At 40.0% G+C, this 24,421-nt stretch overlaps 1 protein-coding gene across 1 annotated transcript; it reads right to left on the reverse strand.

The window, feature by feature from the left end:
- Positions 1–435: 435 nt before the first annotated feature.
- Positions 436–9,551, reverse strand: DYNLRB2 (dynein light chain roadblock-type 2). Its single transcript, XM_074370372.1, has 4 exons — positions 9,416–9,551; positions 7,123–7,198; positions 1,538–1,705; positions 436–687 (listed from the first exon to the last, which is right to left on the reverse strand). Exons 1-4 carry the CDS (start codon positions 9,416–9,418, stop codon positions 644–646), a joined length of 291 nt encoding a protein of 96 aa, XP_074226473.1. The 5' UTR covers positions 9,419–9,551; the 3' UTR covers positions 436–643.
- Between the last annotated feature and the right edge of the window lie 14,870 nt (positions 9,552–24,421).

A 24,421-nucleotide genomic window follows, 5' to 3' on the forward strand; every position in this document is an offset into this window, starting at 1 on the left:
GATTGAATCAGTGTCCCTTTCCTGGTTGTGATACTGTGCTGTAGTTTGGGAAGATGCTGCCTTGGGGGAAACTGGGAAGAGGGCACACAGGATCTTGATGTTATTTCTTACAATTTCATGTGATCCTCAGTTATCTCAAAATAAAAAGTTTAATTAAAAAAAGAGGATATAAGGCAAATATGGCAAAATATGAACATCTATTCTGTATGGGTCTTAGAAATCTGCTACATTTGTTCTTTGATTTTCCTACTTCCCTTGGGGCTCCCACAGGGCTCCACTGAATCTCCTTGGCATGTTAACGAAATGGACAAAATTACACTTCTGTGCCGATTCTTGGTGGCAGTTACTTCTAGACTAAAAGAACTGTTGCAAGGAAGGCCATCTTCTCACTAGAATCCTTTGGTTTTGTGTATTATAAAAAAAAAAAGAGAGACATACACACCAGAATTTATTTATTATATAGTTAAATCACAAATTTACAATACATTCAAAAGGAACTAAATGAGACATGTAGAATGGTTTAAATGTAAAAATAGAAAGGAATGTCCAAAAGATCACTTAGGTTGGGGTATAATCTTAGTAATCACTAAGGAGTAAAGTGTTTTCATCCTAGCATCACAGGGCAGACTTGGCTGACGTAGGTCTATTCACATGGATTCTGAATGACAATCAGAAGATACTCCTTATCTGTGGAGAGATATGGACAAAATTAATCCACCCTAAAAAATTAAATGTTATAAGTGAATACTTCAGCTGACCTGCTTTTCTCTTCAAAACCTCACTTGGATCTTGTGTAGATCAGTGATTTCCCACTGTGGTTGCACACCAAAATCACCCATCAAGGTTTTAAAAAATACCATTTCCTGGGGCCTAGGCCCAGAGATTCTGTCTTCATGGGCCTGGGGTGCAGTCCCAGGTATCAGTAATTTTTTTTTGTGTGTGTAAAGTTCTACAGGTGATTCTGATGTGCCGCCTGAGTGACAGCACAGGTGTAGAAAAAGCTTTATTTAGTTGGTGGGTAATTCCGATTTTACAGATGTAGTATAGGGAATCTTGTTCTAGACTAGATTTAGGAACACGAGTCCTGTTTCACACTGACATCTGCTAACACTGTGACTGTACCTCTTTCAAGGAAAGAAGTATTTCGGTGGCTGTGGACTTTTAGTACCAGCTGAATGCGCTCTACCCTAGGAAGTTTAAGATTCTACAGACCTTTGATCCACCCTCTATTTATCCCCTGGGCAGGAGACATTTCTTCCACTCTCAGGAATGTGTGTGCTAAATTCACATAACATGAGACCCACACCTCCTAAATTTTTTGATTACAAATAACAAATCCAAGTGGGCAAAATTCAACTTCTTCACTAAGGCTTCACAAAATTTTCCAGTTGGAATTTTCAAACTCCTTCATTTTGTAGTTGAAGAACATTATGCGGCATATTGCATGTTAAAATCTACACTCCTCGTTCTTTGAGACAAAGCTTTTATCCAGCAAAGTACAAAGATGCTTTAAATGTGAAATGAAATGCCAGATTACCTGGAGCTACCATGATTTCATGTTTCTTTGACCGGATCCTAAGAAAAGTGAGGTCGTTCTGAGGATCAATGTCACGGACGGTGCTCCTGGCTTTCATTGTCAGCTGATGAAGAAGACCTGCATATTGAACGGTCGTCGAGTTGTCCAAGGTGGTTCGGATGGGAATGCCTGGGATGAGATTTAATGTGGGGTTAGGGTTTTTTTTTTTTCCCTGATTGTAAAAGTTATATGCACACTGTAGAAATATTGGAAGATACTGATGATTATGAAGAGGAAGAAACAGTGATGGCTCAGATTACTCACTGGTAACAATTTTATTTCCTTCCAATCTTTTTGTCTCTACATGGATTTTAAAATATAGTTGGATCAAACTATAATTACAGATTTGACTATGGCTGTTTTCTTCATTTAAATGACAGCATACAAGTTGTCCTTGTTGTTGACACTGCCAACAACATTATTTATAATAGTTGTAGACTGCACTATTTTATGGATATAATCAACCCCCTATTGTCGGATTGTTAGGGAGAGTGTTTTTGCTTTTGTTGCTAATGGTGTGATGGACATTTTTGTGCACAAATCTTTTGGAAGTTGTTAATTGACTATTTCAGCACTAAGCTAACATATTACTATACGAAGCGGATTCCCCTAAGCATTCTGTCTATGGTGAGTCTGCTGTGAAATGCCTGGTCTCGGACATGGTGCTGGCTTCTCCCTGAGGTCAGAAATAGAAAGGGGTATCGCTGCGCATGCTGGAGAGTATACCAGAAGGCGTGCTCGAAGTTTCTTCAGATCTTCCTCACACAGTATTCTCCAAATCTTAATTTTTATGTTAGAAAATACAGCAACAAAGACTCTGCAGTTTTGCAGGGCGTTCCCTGGTTTGCATTAGTTTTTGGTTTAAGCATAATTAAATTTTGGCTACTTGTGTGCTGTTGTTTCCTTATATGAGTTTAAAACAGAACCTATTAACTGGGAAAATCTAGCTGGACAAATATGCAAGTATAATTCAATTCAGTACAAATCTATCCAGCTCAATTCAGGTCACTTGGCGCCCATCATGGAGCAAGTGCTGTACTAGGCATTTTACGTATATTGTATCTAATCAGAGCAGGCCCTCGTATTGTTTTGAGAACTACCACGTAAGCCTGGGAATTCCAGGGATTTGATTTGCAAATGTGCCTTCAGGGGGACATATGAAGGTGAATTTGGGATCGCTGTTAAGTTCCCAGGTACCTGAATTCAGGCCAATCAATAAAAAAAGTCTAACTTGGTTTTCCCCTCGGGGAATGAGCTCCAGAAATCGTAAACAAAAGGAACACTTGCGACTTGAGATTTCACCCATTTTTCATGAAACTCTTTGAGAACCCACACTCTGACTTTGAAACACACGAAATTTCCTTTTCTTTTAAGAAAACCATTATCTCCAGAATAGGTCTTGCTAAACAAGACCAGGTCAATATTTACAGGAAAACCTGGTCAATAAATGTTTTATATAAAATGTGTTAATTTCTGTGTTGTTATTTTCTCCAGAAGTCAGTTCTGTCTCTCACACTTGAACCATCACAAGACATGTGTCTTGCACACAAGCAGGAAACTGAAGTGTAGCAAGCACTCAACCTTTTAAGAGTGCGTTTTGACCAAACAGTTTGATTTTGCATCCTAAAAACTGATGACCTACAAAGTCTGCGTTGCTCAGTGTCAAAAAAGAAATACAGCCCGAATAAATTATTTAAAATGTAGACGACAAGATTATGAATCAGATGCTCAGGTCTACTTAGTTAGTCTATTCGTGATCGGAGTCAATAAATAAAAGAGCTAGCCTTTCTGAATAATAAGTGCATGCAGTGGAAACTCTTGGAGTTTTTCATATCCACTGGAGACCCTTGAAAAATTCAATCAACAAATATTTATTGAGTTCTTGCTTGGTACCGTGTGAGGTAATTAAAAAATAACTTATTAGGAAGTAATTTGAGTGCGTGGTATAAAATTCTCCCACTTCCCCTTGGTGAGAGGTAACCATTGCTTCCAATTTCTTTGGTATCTTTCCAGAGATATTTTAAGTCTATTCAAAGATGTTTGTGTTTGCATTCTTTAACTGTATCATTCTCTATTTTGTACCTTAATTCTTTTCACTTAATACACTTGGGAAGTTGTTCCATTCAGCACACATAAGGCTAGGTCATCCATGTTAATGACTGCATAATGTGACTGTTGAATGGATGCTTTGTAATACACGTAACTAATATATCTTCCCGACAGGCATTTAGGCTGTTCCCAATCTTAGACTTTTGTAAACAAGGCTACAGAATACGTCTGCGTGTGTGCCATTTCACATTTGTATATATGTGTAGGATACATTCCTAAAATGTAACTTCTAGAACAAAGAGTATGAATTTGATATCGCTGCATCTATGGCACTACTTTAAAATAGGACTCTTTATTAAGATCCTAATAAGTTAGTACTCTTCAACTGTACATTTGTACTTTGCTTGATAGATTGTATTTCAGAAATAAAAGGAATTGGCTGGATGGCTGATAAAATCTAATGAAATTCAAATGATGGATTGTTAGAAACATCAGGAATATTTAAAATGAAGAGCCTACAGAAATCAGGCTTATATACATAAGAATATATGACAGATATGACTGTCTGGGAAATAAATATACACAGTCACAGTATCGAATCCAGTGATCAGTGCTGCAATATTATAAACAATGAATGGTTTTACAAATGGGAAACCAGGGTTAACAAAGAATCTACTCTAACAAAAACCTATACCACTCAGCATTGGGCTAAACGGATAAGTCCATGTTATTGTCATGATTAGGAAGTCTCTGTTTCAATAATCATGAAACCAAAGGATTCTATCTAACATGGCACAGGATGAGATCTAAATGTATAGATGTGGTAGAAGGCCTAGGTAACCACAAATAAAACCTAAAAATTTGTTAAAATATTTCACCTAGAATTAGTAGACTAAAAACACTAGTAGAGAACGAGAACGCATAAACATCAGCTCAGTTATATGTTTTCAGTATTAAATTTCACGGGACTTCTGAGAGCTGCCAAGCTGCACTGTAATAAATGGCACTTTCATCTCAAACTGAGTGGGCTGCTGAAATGGAGTATTTCATTTCATTCTGGTCACACAACTTGTACCATATGCTGTTAATAAACATCCTGGTCATACACTCTGGTTGTTAATAATCTGACCATAAAAATAAGCCCCTCATTTATATTTTTGGGAAAAAGGTTAATTTGGCTTTCAGAAAAGTAACCTGAATCCTAACACAACCGCATCCTAGTAGAGGTTAATTAGAAGTTAATGGGTATTAAACATAATATTTTGTTGCCTTTGGATGAGAAAAGTGTTAAATCAGAAACATCAGGAAAATAAAGTAAAAGTCATTTTTAATTCTACCACTCAGAGCTAATCACCATAACATACCCCTGCCTTTCCTTCCATATTTATTTTCAGGGTGTGTGTGTGCCTGGCTCTACTTAGGATTAGAAAATGCTGGCTACTGTTTCGTTTCCTGCTGTTTTTCCATCTAATATTGTGAGTATTTCCCATGACTCTAAATACTCTTCAACACTTTAAACAGAGTAATGGTTTATCAAGTAAATATTACATAATTAATTTAAAAATTTCTCTACTCTTGCAATAGATTTATTTATTGCTATTACGTATGATGCCCTTTGCACCTCTTTTCTTAGTCAATCCTTAAATTCCTAGGAATGAAATTACAGATCAAAAGGTATGGGTATTTTTCAGACACTTGACGCATATTGCCAAGATTCTGTACTTCAGACTAAGTCTTCCAAAGTAACATATTAGATACGATGTCCTGGGTGTCACAGGTGAATGTACCTGTACTGGGTTGAATAGTGTTCCCTCCAAAATTCAAGTACACCCTAAACCTCAGAAGGTGACCATATTTGGAAATGGGGACTCTGAAGACGTAATCAGTTAAAATGAGGACACAATGGATCAGTATGGGCCCTAATCCAATGATTGGGGTCCTTCCTTATAAGAAGAGAAAACAGAGAGAACACTACAGGATGATGGGGGCAGAGATGGACGTGTCCACGAGCCAGTGCATGCTGAGGACTGCTGGAAATCACCAGAAGCTGGAAGACAGGCAAGGAGGGGTCCTCCTGTAGAGCTTTCGAAGAGAGCCTGGACCTGCAGACACCTTGATTTCAACTTCAAGTCTTCCAGAACCAAGAGTATAACTTTCTAATCTTCTTAAGCCACTAAGAGTGTGGTGCTTCGTTATGGCAGCTGAAGGAAACTGATACAGCACCTCTATAAAGTCATGCAAATAACCCATCTCAGGGAGCGCAGTAGAGTTTATGCAAATGCCTGAAACTAAAATCAGTTCAACCAGAACCATGCACTAGGGCTGGACTGCTTCCTGGAAATACTAGGCACATACTAGGCTCTTGACTTAACCTGTAGGCTGATGTTAAATCCTCTCCCTCCTGATCACTCAAGCCGGGTGAATTTATTATACTCAGTAGATGTTATGTTAAATTTCATTTTATCATTTTGCAAAACACATCAAATGTTTTATCTGTATAAATAAAAAATCCCTGCATTCTCAGAACTATTTAATTACAGTTAAGTGTTGGGTATTGTACCAGGCACCTGACAATTATTACTTCACTTAATTATCACAAAGCAAAGTAGGTTATTTTCCATTTTTAATGATAAGGGATTGAAGTTCAGAGTTTAAACAGACTTTCAGTTGGTAGCTGCTCAATAAATATTTATTGATGGATTTGCTCCATAATCCTGATTAGCTGTGAGAGTCTGTTGCCAAGCACTGAGTTGGCAATGTGCCAATTCCATGGTTGTACCACGAATTATATGAAGTAGCTACTCTTATTTCTACTAATGCTCTGGGATTTGTGGCAACTCTTGCCCTTCCAAATGCCTGAATTAGCAATGAAACCAGCAGAAGCCTTTATGAGGTTACCACCGTAGCTGAACATGGGGCAGTGTGCCAGAGCAAAAGCTCTGTGGGCTGTTCATAGATTTTGTGGATCCAGAGCAAGTTTCTGGTACCAGTCTATGGATTTCACAGGTGGAAATGTATTGGCCCTTCTTAAACTCTAACCACAAAGACTACACTATCAATTACATTAAAATTTACTTCTCAAAGATTTTATTAACTCTGGGAAAGGAACAATTTCACTTAAAATGAAGATGGAAACTATGCTTTATAATGTTAAATTGAAAGCAAACTGCCAACAATGGTATTCTTCCTATCTTCAAGGTAGTTTTATTGCTACTCCTGAAATGTTAGAGTTACCAAAGCTTTAAAAATTAGACAATGTGTAGCATTTCTTAGGAAGGTATAGACATTTTTGTACATGTCTTATTCATATTTATTTCCCTGCCTCTTAGCTGACAGCTTGAATGCGATAGATAATGTTTGGTAAGTAAACACCATAGCTAAAATATACATCTACTTTTGGTTTAAAATGCTAAAAATGTCTATCTCAAGGCTTGGCACCACAAAGAGGCTCTTGGTTGGCTTCTGTGTGTCAAGAAGGCAGCCTGTGATGTATTTACCTTCTGCGTTTACAACCATCGTTCCTATAACTCCTTTATGGCTCTGGATCCTCTTTAGGGTTTCCTCCACCTCTGCCTGGAAGAGATCAGAAAGGCAGTTAACCATCTTTGTCGTGACCCAACTTCTAAAGAGAGTGGTTTTAGAAAGATTCCTATTCCCCTACCTCCTTAAACTAAGGTATTGGATGCTGTAATCTCAGGTTTTTGGAAGAGAGCTTTGAAACTGTTAAGTCTCATGTACAAACCTATATTAAGACCCCCAACACCCAGCCTTGACAAATACCAGAAAGCTTACTGCCTTACAAGAGCTCACTTCATTTTCATCTGTCTCTGTTTACTGGAAAAGTATCCTCTACGTTGGACAGAAATCTGTTCCTGGTGATCTTTGAGCTTTCTGTATTCACATGAAAAATTCCTTTTCTACATTATAGATTTTAAAAAATATTTATAGAGTTATATAACTGCCTCCCTCTGTCTAAAAGCATCACTTAATGAGAAATCATATTCCCAGTCCTAAATGTTACCTTATTGGGAGTTCAGGTGGTTAAATTCAGGATATTCTGTAAAAACCATGTATTCCAGGATTCCAGAGTCTCTTGGTAATTACAGCCTGGGTCTCAGTGCAAGCTGAACATTCAACCAAGAATGACTGATTATGTTGGAATTCCAGTACCAGATTTTAAACTCAGCTTTCTGAATCTTATGCATAGACTATATTGTACCAGTTTATTTCCTTCTACAAAAGTTAAAGTCAAGAATAATTTTTTATCAGCCTGCGTATTTTTTCATTAACTGAGTGATCACTGGATGTTCGGAATTCAAATAGTATTCTGCAGTCTCTTGATGAGGGTTTAAGATATATTTTTTCTTCCCAACATTGTACAGGTGAACATTATGTTATTTTAGTCAAAAGACAGATTTCTTTTGCCCCTAATGTGAGTGGGAGTGCTTATTTCCTCTTTCCATCATTATGGCAGGTGTTTTCTACATTTCAAGCATTCATGTACTAGAATTACAATTTTTGCCATTATGAATACTATTTATATTATTTACCCAGCAAGTTCTTCAAATTATCTCACTGCTAAAAGCTTAAATAAATGTATTTTAAAAGGAAACATAACATCACTACCACAAATGCAAATCTGGTATCATTTATCATAAGCAGAAATAACCATAAAAACAAAACAAAATAGAGCGCATATTACTAAGTTCTACCCCAGTGGAAGCTCTGAGACTGAGGTCTGAAAGGTGAAAAATCAAAACTACCAAATGATAGTGGTATTAATGCCAGAAATTTTCTCTTGGTATAGTCTAAAGGCTGAAAAAAATGAAAGAGAATTAATTTTCTCTGATGTGATTTACTGTGTTTTTTTGGTACTTCTGAGCCATCTTAAGTAGCAACGGTTTGCATCTCATTAGGGGAAACACTGCTCTAATGCATAATAGCTGTACAGGGGATCAATAACTACGTTTTGCCTCTATAAGACAACGTCCACAGCTCCTTACAACCAGTGTCCTCCTTTATCTTTTTCTGTTTTACTTTTCTCCCAGCTTCTCTCTGCTTTTCCCAACTTTTCCCTCTCCCCAGTTTTCTCCTTTCCTGATTTCTGAGCCCTCCTAATGCAGTCTCATAATTCCCATCGCCAATCCTCTTTTAATCCCTTCCTTAAAAACAAACAAAAAACCCAAAAAACAAAACAAAAAATCCCCCAACTCTTTGCTTTCACTTTGTTCTTTTTCGTACTTCCCTCAGTCTCCATTTTCCTTTTCTTCTCCTTCCCCTATCCCCCCGCCCCCTCCTTCTTCCTCCTTTCTCTTTATTTTCCTTTCTTCTCTCTCAGTCTCTCCTCCTCTCCTCTCTCCACCGCCTTGCGCTCAATGTCCCACCATCTCTTCCCTCTCAAGGTGATTTTTCTCCTCTCCCTCCCGCCCCTCCCCTTCTCAAACTTGCCTTGTTGTAGAGGAGATCTCATTCCCCTCAGGATCTTTCATCCCCTCGGTATCCCTTCTTTTTCTCGAAATCCTCCCTCCCCAAGTACTACCCCCGGTAGTTACTCCCGCTAGATATCTATGCCCCGGATAGCTCCCCCGACCTAGACATCTTCTTCCCTCCCTCCACGGTCGCCCTCTGTTCCCTCTAGGTCTCTGTGTCGCCGCTCCAATAAGTTTCTGGAGCCCCCTGCCTTCGCCGCGGCCCCGGGACTGGCGGGGCCACGGTCGGCCCCGGGAGCCGGTCAGCGAAGGTCCCCGCAGATCGGCGCCATTGGGTCGCGGACGGAGACCCAGGATTTACCATCGCGCGTGCGGCGAGACTCTGGGCTCAGACGGCGCTGCCGCTGCCCGGGATGTCAACAACGCTTTCAGCCGTTGCTAGGAGACAGGGGAGGAAGTGGCCTCCCGGAAGCGTGGGTGCCCGCGCCTGCGTGCGCGCGGCAGGCTCTTCCGCCCCGAACTGGCCTGACGCCTCCCGGCCGCCGTAGGCGGAGGCTGGGGCCCGTGGCCCCGAGCGCCCACCTGGGGCTCGCCCGGCCCGCGGGGCGCTGGGGCCGAGGAGTGCAGAGGGGCTTAGGCCGGGCTCCGGGTCATTCGTTCGTCCTTTCATTCATTCATTGCTTGAGGTACGCATTCGTGTAACAGTCACTTCCTCGTTTAAGAACCATTTATTGACCACCTGCCACATACCGGGCTCTCCTCCGGGCCTGAGGTACATTCTAGCGGGGGAGACAGACGAAATGCGACAAACGAAGCAATACTGTCCAAGTGTGATACGTGCTCTGGAGCAAAGAAACCGGGGTGGGTCCGTGTGACTCGGGGGTGATACTTGGTGGTGGATTCCAATGCCTTGTGACACTCGGCGTACTTCCTGAAGCGCTGCCTTATGCATCGCTGACAGGGTTGTTCCCCCGACCCCCAAGGACAGTTTTGTTTTTTTTTTTAATTAAGGAGGAAGTCTATCGCAGCATCGAATAGTGAGTGCAGTCATATATATACTCATTAATTTACACCGCCTCCACACAAACATGTTAAGCGCTGTCTTCCACGGTGTGTTCTGTAGTTGTAGCACCTCCAAGCTGCTCTTCGCTCAGAGAGTTGCTACTTAGCAGCAGTTTTGTTTAATCCATTAGGATCTTTATTTATTTATTAGAAAATCATTTGCCCACGTTTCTGAATTGCTGAAAAATTGCAGGTAGTAGTGCTGGAGGTTCTTCACGTTGAGGTAGAAGAGTCCACTGGGTACTTAAGGAACTGATGATGGAGGAAAACAGAAGTTGAAGATCAGTTAGGGATGGGCAGAGGTCACTTCATCTTTTGGAGAGCATTGATATATCTTTGTTGTCTGGGAGGAAGAGACCGACTATGTGTGAGGCACAGAGGGAAAATTTTGTGGCTGCGGTAGTAATGAAGTCCTGAGGTTTGCAGAGGGCTTTGATCACTAAACTTCATGCACTAAATACAAGTGGGAATGCATCTCCACAGGGACCTTGCTATAATGACTCCCTGTAGTACTGATTCAGCGTGTGCGTCTATTTCCAATAAGCAGTCTCACACCAAACAAAGCGTGCTTATTGCCAGGAATGTCAGCCAGAATCTGGGTAGGTCCTTGTCAGTGTGCTCTGATGCTCTGCAACAATTTTGACCTTCATGGTTTTGGACTAGATGATCCATTTCAACTTGGATTCTATCATTTTATGATAATATGTACAGAAGCACTCTGAGGAACTCTAGTTCTGCTTCAAAAAAAATTTTTTTTTGTGGGGGAGGTGATCACTGTCATTTTGGTTTTTTCTCCGAGAAACTTATACTTTTCAAAAAGCCAAGTCACAGTAGCTAACTTATGTCTCTTGTTGCTCCACATTTGGAAGTCCCAAGGAAGATGATTTGGAATTGGAAGTCAGGATTGTGGGGGAGGAGCCTGGTGTGTGTTGGGGGCAGATCTAGCTCTGCTCTGATTGCCTATATCGCTTTCCAGTAATACAAGTATAGGCATTTACAGCAATCCTCACTGAATTGTACAAACACTGATTCTTGGGCTCTCTGGGTGCTTCTGATCAAGGAGAGTCCTACTTGATGGTGCAGCCATTTGTTTTGCTCATAGAAATCAGTGGCAGTGCACCGTATTATCTCTGGTGTCAGTCAGTGTTAATGAAGGAGGAAGTCTTATCGCAGCATCGAATAGTGAGTGCATATGCATGGAGTGTGAATCTCCTGGTTTCTGGAATCAGGGTGTCAAGCTCATTCAATAGCTGACAGCTGTGATTAGAGCAGAGCAAGACTCCAGCATGAAAGGCACTGACAGGAGTACCCAACTGCTGAAAAAGTAATGAGAAGTAGCCAGACTGACTTCCAACCAACAGTCAAGTCTGACTCAGTGTACACAGGAAATCAATGAGGAGAATATGAGCCATTTTCTCCTTATCGATTTTCACTTCTAATTATTACGTGGAGGTACCTTGGTTTAATTTTTATGCCTTTTGGGGGCTAGAATGCATATCCAAAGCTGTGCTGTATGAAGTGTCTTGGCAGTGTCTGTCATGCTTCCTGCCCCATCCTCAGGACATGGGGACCCTGCTTTGCCTCCTTCTCCCATTCATCCCCTCACCCCTTCTTCTGACCCACAGTAAATGCTAAATAACTGAACTAAAGCAAAAGAATGAATGAATAACACTTTTTGTAAGTACTCTGAAGCGACTCTCAAAGTTGTGGTAGATACGAAGACAAAGTCTACTGTTCTTCACGTGTAATTGTGTCAGAGTGAGATGACTTCCTCTTGGGGTCTGTCTCCTTGGTAATTTGTTACTGCTCTCTGCTCTGAAGAAATCAGGTAACTTCATGAGCTCGAGTTTTCTCTTGGGATTTTCTTGGGATTACCACACAGATCTAAGTTTGGCTTTCCTGCTTGTTGGTGGATAGTGAAAACTGAGCCATGGAATGTATTTTTGTGCCCATTTTCTCATAAGATAAGGCAGTATTTGTCAACTTGAACAGAACTTCTAGTACCCTCCTGGTTTTGCTCAAAGAAGTGTACACTAGATTCTTCGAAAACGTCCCTTAATACTGAGGCAGAATTAGAAATGTCACTGATATCAGTAAGTATTAACAAACTAACCCAATACCATAGAATTACAGGATTACAGATTCAGGGTTTCAGAAGGTCAACCATTTTATGCTTCTTATTAGGCAAAGACAGCCTCTATGGTACTTCTTCCCAGGACTCAAGTGTAGCATAAGCATTTACTTCCCATAAAAGAATCCTCTGTTGGAGTTAAATGGTTTCCTAGAGCACAGAATTTGGAGTTACATACAGCTGGGGTTGATGTTTCCAGGTGTGTTTCCATGAGAAAATGAATTCTCAGAGCTTCTGTTTCCCCATTTATAAAGTAGGAAAGATAATACCTAACAGAATTGATGTGAGGTGCAAATGCTATTATGTGGGCAAAATGTTTGGCTTGTATCAGGTGCCCAGTATGGATCATTTCACATTTCTTTCTTGCGTCATTTCCTTTCTTTAGTAAATCCTTCCTTATTCCATCCATTCTTCTTCTTTCTCTCCTTCCTTCTTACCTTTCTCTTTCTGTAACCTTTTCCTCCCAACTTCCTTCTCATTTCTCTCCTCTCTCCCTTCTTGACTACCTTCTCTTCAACCTCCTTTTCCTTCATGCCCTCCCTACAAAAAAAATCCAGAATTCGTATTACTGACTTTCTCACTAAAGAACATCTTTCCCTTTCTTCTCTTATTTCTTTTCTCCATTTATTCTCTTAGAATGTTCATGTGATGTAACTCATTTACCTCTAATCTCATTTTTTTTCACAAATCCCATTTTTAAACTTCTGGCTCCAGCAAGCATTTCCCATCTCTGTGCACTGCACTTAGTAGATGGTCTCAGTATCTCAGGGCTGAGGAAAAACTGAATATTTCCTGGCTTGTTAATTTTGGTAAAAAAGAAAGGGCCGAAGGGAGCAATAAATCCCATACACTTTATGTACCCCTCATTTTTTTCTGATTATCCAGTCCCAAGGTCTCTAATATATATATTTTTTCAAGCTCTCTCATCTATTTAGTTTCAAAATTACTTTCATTGATAGGTATAACACACAATAAAGTTACATGCACACACAAAAAAGTTAGGTTGAGTTATTAACAAAGGTCAGATGCACAAAACAAAACGTACAATCAATGAGTTACCACAAAGTAAACTCCTGTGTGACCTCCCCCGCCAACCAGGCCAAGAAACAGAACACTGCACTTTCCAGAAGCTTCCACGTGGCCATTCCCAGTCACTGCTCCCACACTGTATAGCCTGAAAAGCCTAAAGTACTTACTCTACTGAAAAAACGTGCTGAACTCTGTAATAGACTTCCTCCTCTCTTGAGTCTTCAAAATACGTTTGATAGTTGAAAACAAAACGTTGTTCAAAGTATGTAAATGTAATATGTAAAACAACCGTAGCATAAAGTGGGGAGCCTGAAGGGACCTACCTGAGGGTAAGGATCTTACATTCTGCTTGAAGTGTTCAAGTACTGATTATGGGTAGACTGTGAAAAGTAAGGTATGTAATCCCTGGAGCAGTCAATGAAAAAGTACACAAACAGATACAGTGCAACAGTACAATAGATAAAGTGGAATACTAAAAATTGTTCAAATAATCTAAAAGAGAAAAGGGGCAAACGGTTGGAAGGAAAACAAATGGAACAATCAGGTAACAAATGGCATAACTGTAGAATTAAATTCTAACACATCAACGATTACATTAAGCGGATATAGTCTGAGCATACTGATGAAAAGAGAGATCGTTAGAATTCTTTTAAAATGTGACCAGTGATTTCTGCTTTTGGAAAGATGGATTAGATGTACTTTTCCCTGTTTGTCCCACTGAATATAACTAAAACCCTTGGAAATTATATATAAACACAAGAAGACTTTGACAGAGTAAATCAGGCAGATTGCCCAGGGACCTTGGGACTCAAGGAATGATGCGATTGTAAGTTACCTGGGTTTTCTTTTCGCCTCATATATTCTAGACCAGGAACTGAGGAAGCTGGTGATCCAGAAATGCCGACAGGCACAGAAATTTAAAAAAACCCAACAAATGCCTGCTCTCCAGCCAAAGGACCAGCAAAGGGCCAGCCAACACGATAGAAACTCTTAGAAAATATCCACTCTACTCCAGCTAAACACTAGCAAAGGCCAAGTGGAGAGTATAGACTTTCTCTCCCACCTTGCGCTAATCTGCCCAGTCACCACTAGGGTATTGTCAGAGAAAGCTGCGTAGGCAGTTGGTACTTTTCATCCCGCTGGACCTTAACTAGTTGCCCCCAGCAGTTTCAGTGAAGTCCACATGGAGACCCTGGACTGCCCACGCTAGCATATGAATAATTCCATTATATATAAACAGTCAAAATAAACCAATAAAAGGCAGAGATTCAGGGTGGATTAAAAAATATGACCTAACTATATGCTGTCTATATGTAATTGACTTCAAATATAATATAGGCATGTAGAAAATAAAAGGATGGAAAAAGCTATATCATGAAAACATCAAAGAAAGCAAGTAGTTATATTAATATCAGATAAGTAGACTTCAGGGTGAAGAAAATTACAGATCTAGAAAGCAACATTATATAATGATAAAATGGTCAATCCATGAAGAAGACATATCAAATCTAAAAAGGTAATCACCAAACAACAGAATTGTGAACTATGAAAAGCAAAAAATGACAGGATTAACAGGCATATCTGCAATGATAGTTGAAGACTTCAGCACCTCTTTCTCAACAACTGATAGGAGAATCACAGAAAAATCACTAGGGATAAAGAACTTGACATCATCAACCAATAGGATCCAGTTGACATTTATAGAGCACTTCAACCAATGGCAGCAGAATACATACTCTTTTCAAGTGCCCACAGTGCATGTACAAAGACAGACCACATCCTGGGCCAAACCTCAACAAATTTAAAAGAATTGAAATCAAACAGTATGCTCTCCAACTGCAGTGGAGTCAGGTGAGAAGTCGGTAACAGACAGATAATAGGAAAATCTCCAAACACTTGGAAAATAAACAATACATATCTAAATAATGCACAAGTCACAGAGGAGATCTCAAGGGAAATAAAAAAAAATACACAGAACTGAATGAAAATGAAAATACAATATATCGAAATTGTGGGACACAACTAAAGCAGTGACAAGAGGGGAGTTTATAGTGCTAAATTCTTACATTACAAAATACAAAACATCTTAATTTAATAACATGAGCTCTCACACCAAGAACCTAGAAAAAGAGGAACATAATTCCAAAAATAAGCAGAAGAGTGTAAATCATAAACATAATAGCAGAAATCAATAAAATTTAAAATAGGAAAACAATAGAGAAAAATCAAACAGAATTGGTTCTTTGAAAAGATTAATAAAATTGGCAGACTTGAAGCAAGATGGACAAAAACAAAAATGGGAGAAAACACATATTAGCAGTATCAGGACTGAAACATGGAATGCCACTACATACTTTGCAGAGATAAAAAAGGGCACACTATGAACAGTTCTGCATATATACAGTTACAACTTGGATGAAATGGACCAATTCTTTAAATCACCCACCATAAAAACTCATCCAGTATGAAATAGATAATTTGAATAGCCCCGTACCTTTTCAAGACATTGAATTTATACTTTGAAAATTCCCCCAAAGAAATGGAGATTCACTAGAGAATTTTATAAAATGTTTGAAGATTAGTTAACATGATTTATATACAATCTCTTTCAGAAAATAGAAGTGGGGAAACTTCCTGATTCATTTTATGAAGTTAGCATTACCCTGATAGCAAAACCAAACAGAGACATTACAGAAAAAAGGAAGAAAAGGAAACTATGGACCCATTTCTTTCATGAATGAGTGTGCAGAACCCTTAACAAAAATATTAGCAATAGAATTAGCAACTAAAAAGAGTTATATATCATTACCAAGTGGAGTTTGTCCTAGGGATGCAAGGTTGGTTCACCATTCAAAAATCAGTCAGTGTAATCCATTATGTTAACAAGTTAAAGAAGAAAAAAAATCACGATTGATTAATCAGTTGATGCAAAAAAGAATCTGACAGAATTCAATACCCATTCCACAAATGGGGGGAATGTCAGTTCTCTCCAAATTGATGTACAATGTTAACACAATTCCTGCCAAATCCCAGCAAATAAAGTATAATAGCTCTACCAATTTTGAAAAAAGGATAAAGTTCGAGGAATCACTATCCCAATTTCAAGATCCACTATGTAACTACAGTGATCAAGACTGTGGTACTGATGGAGTGATCAACACGCAGATCAAAGTAACAGAATAGAGAAACTTGAAATAATCTCATGGAAATACACCCAACTGATTTTTGGCCAAGGTGTAAGAGGATTCAATGGGAGGACAGTTTTTTCAGTAAGTGGTGCTGGAGAAATTGAACATACATAAACAAAACAACTAAGCCAACAACCAACCAAGCCAAACCAACTAAAACAAACAAACAAAATCTCTGACTTAAGGCTCACACCTTACACAGATTAACTCATAGTGGATCACAAACTTTAATGTAAAACTATCAAACTTTAAGAAAAAAAATAGGAGAAAATCTTTATATCCTTGAGAAATGCACAGAATTCTTAGACTTAGCACCAAGAACACAGTCCCTAAAAGGAGAAATTGACAAATTAGACTTCATCAAAGTTGAAAACTTTGCTCTATGAAGACACTGTTAAGAGAAAATGAAAACAGGCTATGGGCTAGGAGCAAATATTTGCACATCATATGTCTGCTGAAGGACTAGTATCTAAAATAATTAAAGAACTCGCAAAACTCAACAGTAAAAAACCAAGAGACCCAGTTAGAAAGTGGGCAAAAGACATTCCACTAAAAAAGATACATAGATAGCAGCTAAGCACATAAAAAGATCTTCAACATCACTAGCCATTAGGGAAGTGCAAATTAAAGCCACAGCGAGATAGCATTACACTATTACTATTACCGTTGGAAAGACCAAGATAAAAAATAATGACAACACCAAATGCCAGCAAAGATGTGGAGGCACTAGATCACTCGTCTGTTGCAGTTTGATTTTGTGTGTTTTTCCTTGTGTTTACCCTGCTAAGCATTCATTGTGCCTGGAAACTGGCTTGATATCTTTTGTCTGTTCTGGGAAATTCTCATCCTATGTTTTTCTAGTTTCCAGTAATTAAAAAAAAACATTTTTTTTTTACGAGTGAATAAAAAGACTGTGAGCTTTATCTAAGGTAATTGGCTGAAAAATGTTTACTCATCTTACTCTGCATGTGTATTTCCATCCACAGGATTATAAATATGAATACAAAACAGCACAGCTATGTATATGCTGTTTCTCCTTTATTGCACCCTAAATGGTCTCTGCCGGGTTCTTACTCTCAGGATATACTGATTATCATTTAGTGTATGTTAGGCTAATTTTGCTCTAAGTTTTATTTCCTAATTAAACCTATGTGAGGATGTAAGCCGTGAAGTATTCTCTCCAGACCTTTAAAAACTAAGGATAATGGCTATTGGGTGAATCATAAGTCTGTGGCCCTTTTATTAACACTTAATAATCTCTCATCTCTTATTTTTTGTTAGCTGGTCATAGTTTTCCAAGCACTTTGATGTGTCCTTGCAATGACCCCTTGAGTTTGGCAGGCTTGCAGGTATAGTCTCTAGGACAAAGAAGCCAGTTAACAGAATAAGAACCCAGAGTGGTAAATCTTATTTCATACCAGTCTGGAACTTCCCAGGATGGCTCTGACTCTGTATTTGAGTGCTTGTTTTTTACTCTTCAAGTCACCTGGTTCCAAAATACTGTAGTCCTTCCAGGGACGCAGTCAGCTGTCCAGCCAGAAACAAAGTCATCTGCCTTGTCTCCCTTTTGTGCTGTTATGTTAACTGCATACAAACAAGAAGACTTTGTTAATCTGCTTGGAAAGAGAAGGGGAGGTGTCTCATCTTCCTCCCATTCGACTGCTGCTTCAACCTAGTACACCAGACATCCCAGAAGGAGCCCTCCTGTAAATATTTTGGTTGACCACTTCTCTTGCAGCTGACTCGGGGATTGAGATGGGTAGTCTGTGGATCCTAGAATGAGTCTGGAGATGGTGAAGAGATTGCCAAGCGGAACTGCACTTAAGCCTCGATTAGCAAGAAACAGCTTACCTTGTGGAATCTCGGGCCTTTCTTCTGACCACTGTAGGGATTAAGAGGACAAGGTAAGAGGGAAGTGAAGTGGTGGGGACTGAGGCAGGTGTTTGGAAGGCAAACAGATGGAGACAGTGTATGGAACCTCGGAGTCCTTCCCAAAATAAATCATGTTCCACCGGGCAATCCTTCCTTCAAAAATACTGATGGAGTGGTTGAGCCAGAACCCTGGGCATGCAGGGAATACGCCTGTGAATAAGGTAGGAGGATCCCCTGCTGTCATAGCACCTATAGCCCAGCGGGGATGTGCTTGATAAACAAGTAATTACAAAACTGTACATCAAGTCTCTCCATGGGAGAAGCACAAGTTGCATATAAGAGGTCATCTTGACCTGGAGTTGAGGGGTCCTGGAAGGGCTCCTGGAATTAGGGATATCTAAGCTGAGTCAGAGGAGATTCAGACGCTCGTTTGGTGAATAGGCAAGATAGAGGGAAAAGTATGTGTGAGAAAATGAAGATGTTTCAGAGAACTAAGATTATTGCAGTTTGGTATGACCTAAAGCCTAGCTATGGCTTTAGCGTAGAGAATGGGGAAAAGAGTTCTCTTTTGAAAACTGGGTTGAAGTAATGACCTGAAATTAAGAGAATCATGATGAATGAGCCACTGGCCCCCCCACCTTTTATTAGTGGGTTTAGGTACGAACCCTGACTTAACATATGCAGTTGGGAAGGTGCCGATTAACTCAGATTTCTACTTTTGTTGCCTTGCCCGGCAAGTTGTGAATCTGTCCCCTCACTGAGGCAGACAGCGCCCTCCAGTGGCAACAAAGACGAAGGCTCCATTGGCGCCTCACTGGCCCTAGCCAAAATTAATGTGCCTTTTTTGCCCTTCCCCTTTGAGGTTGCAGTCAGCTGAGAGTCGGAAAAGTATGCTGAAATTCTGAACCAAATAACACGAGGAGAGTGCTGGTTCTTAGAAGAGCTGACTTATCTAAATTTTAATCCTTTTAATATGTCTCCAAAGCCATTTCCTGGTGGAGAAAAATTACAAAAAATAATGAAAGAGAGAATGAGGACTATAAAAAATGGGAAGTGTTTTGTCATTTCCCTTCCAACCCCACTCCCAGAACAATGATTTAGCTTTGGCCAGTGGAAGGGAATGAGTAAGTGGATCTGCTGGTGTAAACAATTTTAACAATAGAAAGTTAATTTCTTCTCAACTCCTCTAAATAAACACTAGAAGAAGACTTTGACATGTTACCAAATATCCAGTCGGCTTCGGCGCTTACCTGTCTGGGATCAAGACAGAATAAGGAGGGGGTGTGTGTCTGGGGAAGGGACAGCTGCGGCTCATGTCATAATGTCCCAGGACACACACAATTCTGCCTCCCCCTCCAGAAAGAAAATTGGGGCCCTCTGCCCAAAGGTGTTGTGATTCTGAGGATATTCAATTTTATGTAGATATTCCATGGAAATTTCAAGATTTAAGAAGGTGCCAAATGGTGTGGATTCAATTGCTTTACGTGACCCAAGAGCTGGAAAGCAGCAGCTCCTTTTCTTTCTGCCTAAATAGGAAGAAGAGCTGAGTAGGGGGGAAATGGCCTGTGATACCTCTCAGAATCCTCTAGGTGGTGCTGCTGCAATAGCGATTGGCTGGAGATGTTTTTAAGCACTAAACCATCAAGCTAAAACTTAACTTCTTAAATGTCCTGTACTCATGGTTAATTGCTAATATGATACTATTGATCATTTATACCAACCCATTCACATCATATTCTCCTAAGAATGAGCCTATACACGTAAATTCCACAACAGAGTAATTTCAAGAATTGGAATACATGTACTTCTCTGGTTATTACTTAATGAAACTATAGACTTTCGTGTGTGTGGAATTCTTCCATACATGTTAAAACAGGCTACAGGATTAGCTCTTCCTCACCTCTGCTTGTGTTGGACAGTGCTTTGTACATAGCAGATGCTAAATTAACGTTTATCAAAGGACTTGATTCTGTTTTGTTTTCACCCTTTCACTACTGATTGGAAATGAGGTGACTAACTGGATTAAGCTTTTTAAAACCCTAGTCAGACATTGCTGCTTATCTCTTTGCTAATAAAAAGACAGAGAGGCCCTTTTTTCTTCTTTTCTGAAAATGGCCTGAGGTATATATATGTGTAAAAATCACTTCTTTATTTTAGAAGCAAATTAGTTTCCAGGTTGGTTCCATTGAAATGCAGGAGTGGTATGAAAAATTGTGTTTGATAATTGCTCGAATCTTAATCGAGATTTTATTAAAATCAATATTTGATATGCTGCTCAATTTAATTAGATTAAACCATAGAGAAATGAGTAATAAATGAGCTTGAAAATCAATCACAGGATAAGGTATGTTTCTTTTAATTAGTTTAACATATGAAATGTTGGGTTAAGCAGTTGCTGACCACGAAAGGAACAAAAAACCTACCACCTTTATTTATTCAGTATGGACAGCTAATATTAATGAGCACGTACTCTGTGCCAGGCCCTGTGCTAAGCCTTGTCTATGAACTTTCTTCATTTATTTTGAAACAAATCCTGTGAGTTCTGTGTCCTCAGTTGATGCTACAAACCCAGGTTTGAGCCAGCATGAGTGTCCCAGGTCATTCAGCCAGGAAATGGCAGGGGTAGATTTTAACACAATGATCAGGCTTTCCCCACTCTCTTAAATTGCTCACAAATAGGAAGAAAAAGCATGACTTGACAGTGGCTAAATTTAGAGAAGGTCATTCACTGGTGGTAATTTTCTTCCTAAAAGAAGCGTTGCTTTTAAGATGAATGAAAGATGGGAGAGGAGGAAAAACCCAAATCAAAAGGCCTGAGTGTTGACTTAGCAGCTCTGAGTCCCATGAGCTGGAAATCAAAAAAAGAAGGTTTTGATTTTCCTGGACAGACACAGAATACGGTTATTTACTATATGATTTATGCTTATTGAGAGTGGCAGAGATTTATGGCTTTATTAAAAAAAAAGTGTTCTAATTGGGATTAGCTAATGAAAAAGTGGTGGGAACCGGAGAGGGAGAAAGTAGGAAAATGTGATTTCAGTTGAGGTGTTTCTTCTCACGGGATGCTAACAAAAGGGCTAGTGTTACGCACTGGGGCAAGAACGGTCCTTTTAATTAGGCCTTCGGAGTTGGCGCCTGCACCTTCGGTGCTAAGTATTCTTAGTCATCCAAAGAATCGGCTCGAGCAAACTAATGATATTCTCGTAAAATACCGTCAGCAGTGAGAATGAAACTGCTGCTTCCTGAAAAAAACTCCCTCATTTTTATCCAGTGCTCGTTCAGTGGGATGAAAATAAAAAAATCAACAATAATCACAACCACACAACCGTGTGGCTTCTCTGGTCTAGGCTGAGGGTAATTTTTCTTTCAAGTCGCTGCTTCCTAAACTACAGTCGTTTGTGTATCACATGCACAGTTTTTGACATCTCCCTTGTACCTCTTGTGTTACTTAATATATTTTCACAGAAAATGGTTCATTTTTAAAGACTAAAGTTAAAGACATTTATTGTAGAAGAAAGCTTTGTTTCACGACTGTGAATGGTGAAGCCTGAGTTCCTTGCTCTAAGAAGGATATGAGGGAAAAGAAATATAACTAAGTCAAAACATTGTTATCAAATTTAAACTCCAGGAGAGTGTCCAGAGTTCAGAAAGACATACTTGTACCCAGCTGAGACTTCCTCTTTTATTATATCTGAGGAACAAAAAGAGACGTGAAAAGGGAGCCATTTTTTCATTAGGTGAATCAGTTTTATCCAACAGAATGTCTACATACCCCCTAACCTCTCTCTTCCCACCGGAAGTGCATCCTCCGGCCTTTGTGATCAGCACTTTGTCTGCTGCTCACATGAGCCTTTGCCCCGTCTTTACTTCCTTACTTCGTCCCAGTGGTATTTGGACCTTGCTCTCCACCCATCTCATTCCACTTACCTTGCTTCTAAGCATGTAGAGAATTGGCTTATGCAGACACACTTGGGGTGGAGGGCACATGACATGAGTGGTTTCTATCATTGGTTAACACTGCTTTTCCCCATAGATGATGGAGATATTTTTTCCCTCACCAGATGCGACGAGTTTCCAACGATAGTAATGGAGGTGTAATGACCCACGTCTCTTTACCACCCCTGACTTCACGCACCCAGTTCCCAGCTCTAGAGGCCACTGCTGCCGTCACGTTTTGCGTGTTCTTCCAGAGGGGGTCTGTGTTATGTGCGAGCTTCCTTGAACCTGTATTCCTCTCCGTAAATGCCACACAAATGGAAGCACACACTCTACACATGAAGGTAGAACACTCCATGTCACTTTTTGAACCCACCAATATGTTTTGGATGTACTTTTGTATTAGTACCTACAGCCTTAGCCTAGTCTTTTGAAGACTGCATAGAAGGACTCTATGCGTGTAACTAGTCCCCTTTCTTAATATATATATTTTTATTGAAGGATAGTCAGTTTACAATATTGTGTCAATTTCTGGGGTACAGAACAATGCTTCAGTCATACATGAACATGCATATGTTCGTTTTCATATTTTTTTCGCTGTAAGTTACAAGATATTGTATATAGTTCCCTGTGCTGTACAGTATACTAATCCCCTTGCGATGGGCCCTTGGATCATTACTTTTTCTTCTGCAGACGATATTGTAATATCCTTGCATAATTCTCTTTGGGACCCATGAAGACTGTTAAGAAATTCCTCTAATGCTGGACAGTATTCATTCAGAAGGGTGGAGTTCTAATTGTAATAGTGAAAGAAGACAAGTGTTGTCATGTTTCTTTCAGGAGGGCTGGCCTTCTCCCCTCTTTCCTGACCCTTACTGTCAGTCTGTGTTTGCCGTGGCGTCCCGCACAGCGCGAAGCGTCCTGCTGTGCACGTGCGCTTGTGGGTTCTAAGCTGCGTTTCCTGCCTTTGTCTAGTGCTGTTTAATTCTTCCTTGCTGTGTCCACATTTGAACTTAGTCCTGCAGTTCGGTGCTAGCCCTTCTCTCTTAGTGGCTGGCAAGCTCCATGAAGCCCAGGAGGGACTTGAGGAAACTGAAAAATCCTCAACGTCTCTGACCTTAGGGAAAATAACAGCCACGTTATTTTAATAGCAAATCGATACACATTCCTAGTGCAGCTTGAATAGGAAATATTATGGAAAAAAGAAAGGGAAAGCAATCCGAGAAAGTTGGGGTGGCTATTGCTGACCAGGCCGGAATCGGGAAATACCAGCAGTCTCCTAGGAAATCTCGTCTCACCGGAAGACAAGCCTGTCATCTTGACCAAATGACTGGTGTATCTTTCTGTGTATCTGAACTTGCAGACCCAGGCAGAGGCCAGTCTACCTTCTGGCTTAGTCTGCCATTTATTATCATTCACAAGGTGGTGTTAGATGCTCAGCTTTTAAAAGAACTGGCTTTTCAGCAGTATTTTTACCCTTGAGAGTGTGTAGAGAGAGCTCTGTGTTGTATATTAATCAGAGCTTTCACGACTCGCTTTGAATGGTATTCGAAATGTGTCTGGGAGTGTGGTGGATGAAATGTGCCCAAAGTGTGCTCTATTATTTATTACTCAGGAGTCTTTCCATCTGAGACATAGGCTGAAATTAAAGGAACCCAATACCTACCTTTAATAACTTGACATCTTCCCAGTTGCTGCTCCCGATGTGCCCCTCACCCCCAAAAGGGTTCCAGGATTTGATGCTTCATAAGAGTCAGTTTGTATCTAAAATTGGACTGAAATTTGTGTTTTAAAATTCCCCAGTCTTTCTGTGGACGTGTAGATCTCAGAGCACGCAGTGCTGTGCAAACATTTGGCAGACATGCCCAGAATCTGTCCTTTCTAGGACCACCTCTCTCCCTCTTCCCAGACGGCAAATCTTACTCATCCTACAAAACGTGGTTCAAATGTCACTTCCTCCTCTGCCCTCCGTGACTGTCCCAGGCAGTGAGTCACCCTCTTCTCTGCACTCCCACCATCCTTTTTATAAACCCTGATCACATGCAGTCTCAGTGGGGTCAATGTTGTCCCCAGGGGGGCAAAATTCACTTTTTGGGGGGAACAAAATATTATTCTTTCTACATATAAAACACAGATCTATATACAATAC

This window comes from Camelus bactrianus, chromosome 9 (genome assembly GCF_048773025.1).
Source record: "Camelus bactrianus isolate YW-2024 breed Bactrian camel chromosome 9, ASM4877302v1, whole genome shotgun sequence".
NCBI classification, from domain to species: domain Eukaryota; kingdom Metazoa; phylum Chordata; class Mammalia; order Artiodactyla; family Camelidae; genus Camelus; species Camelus bactrianus.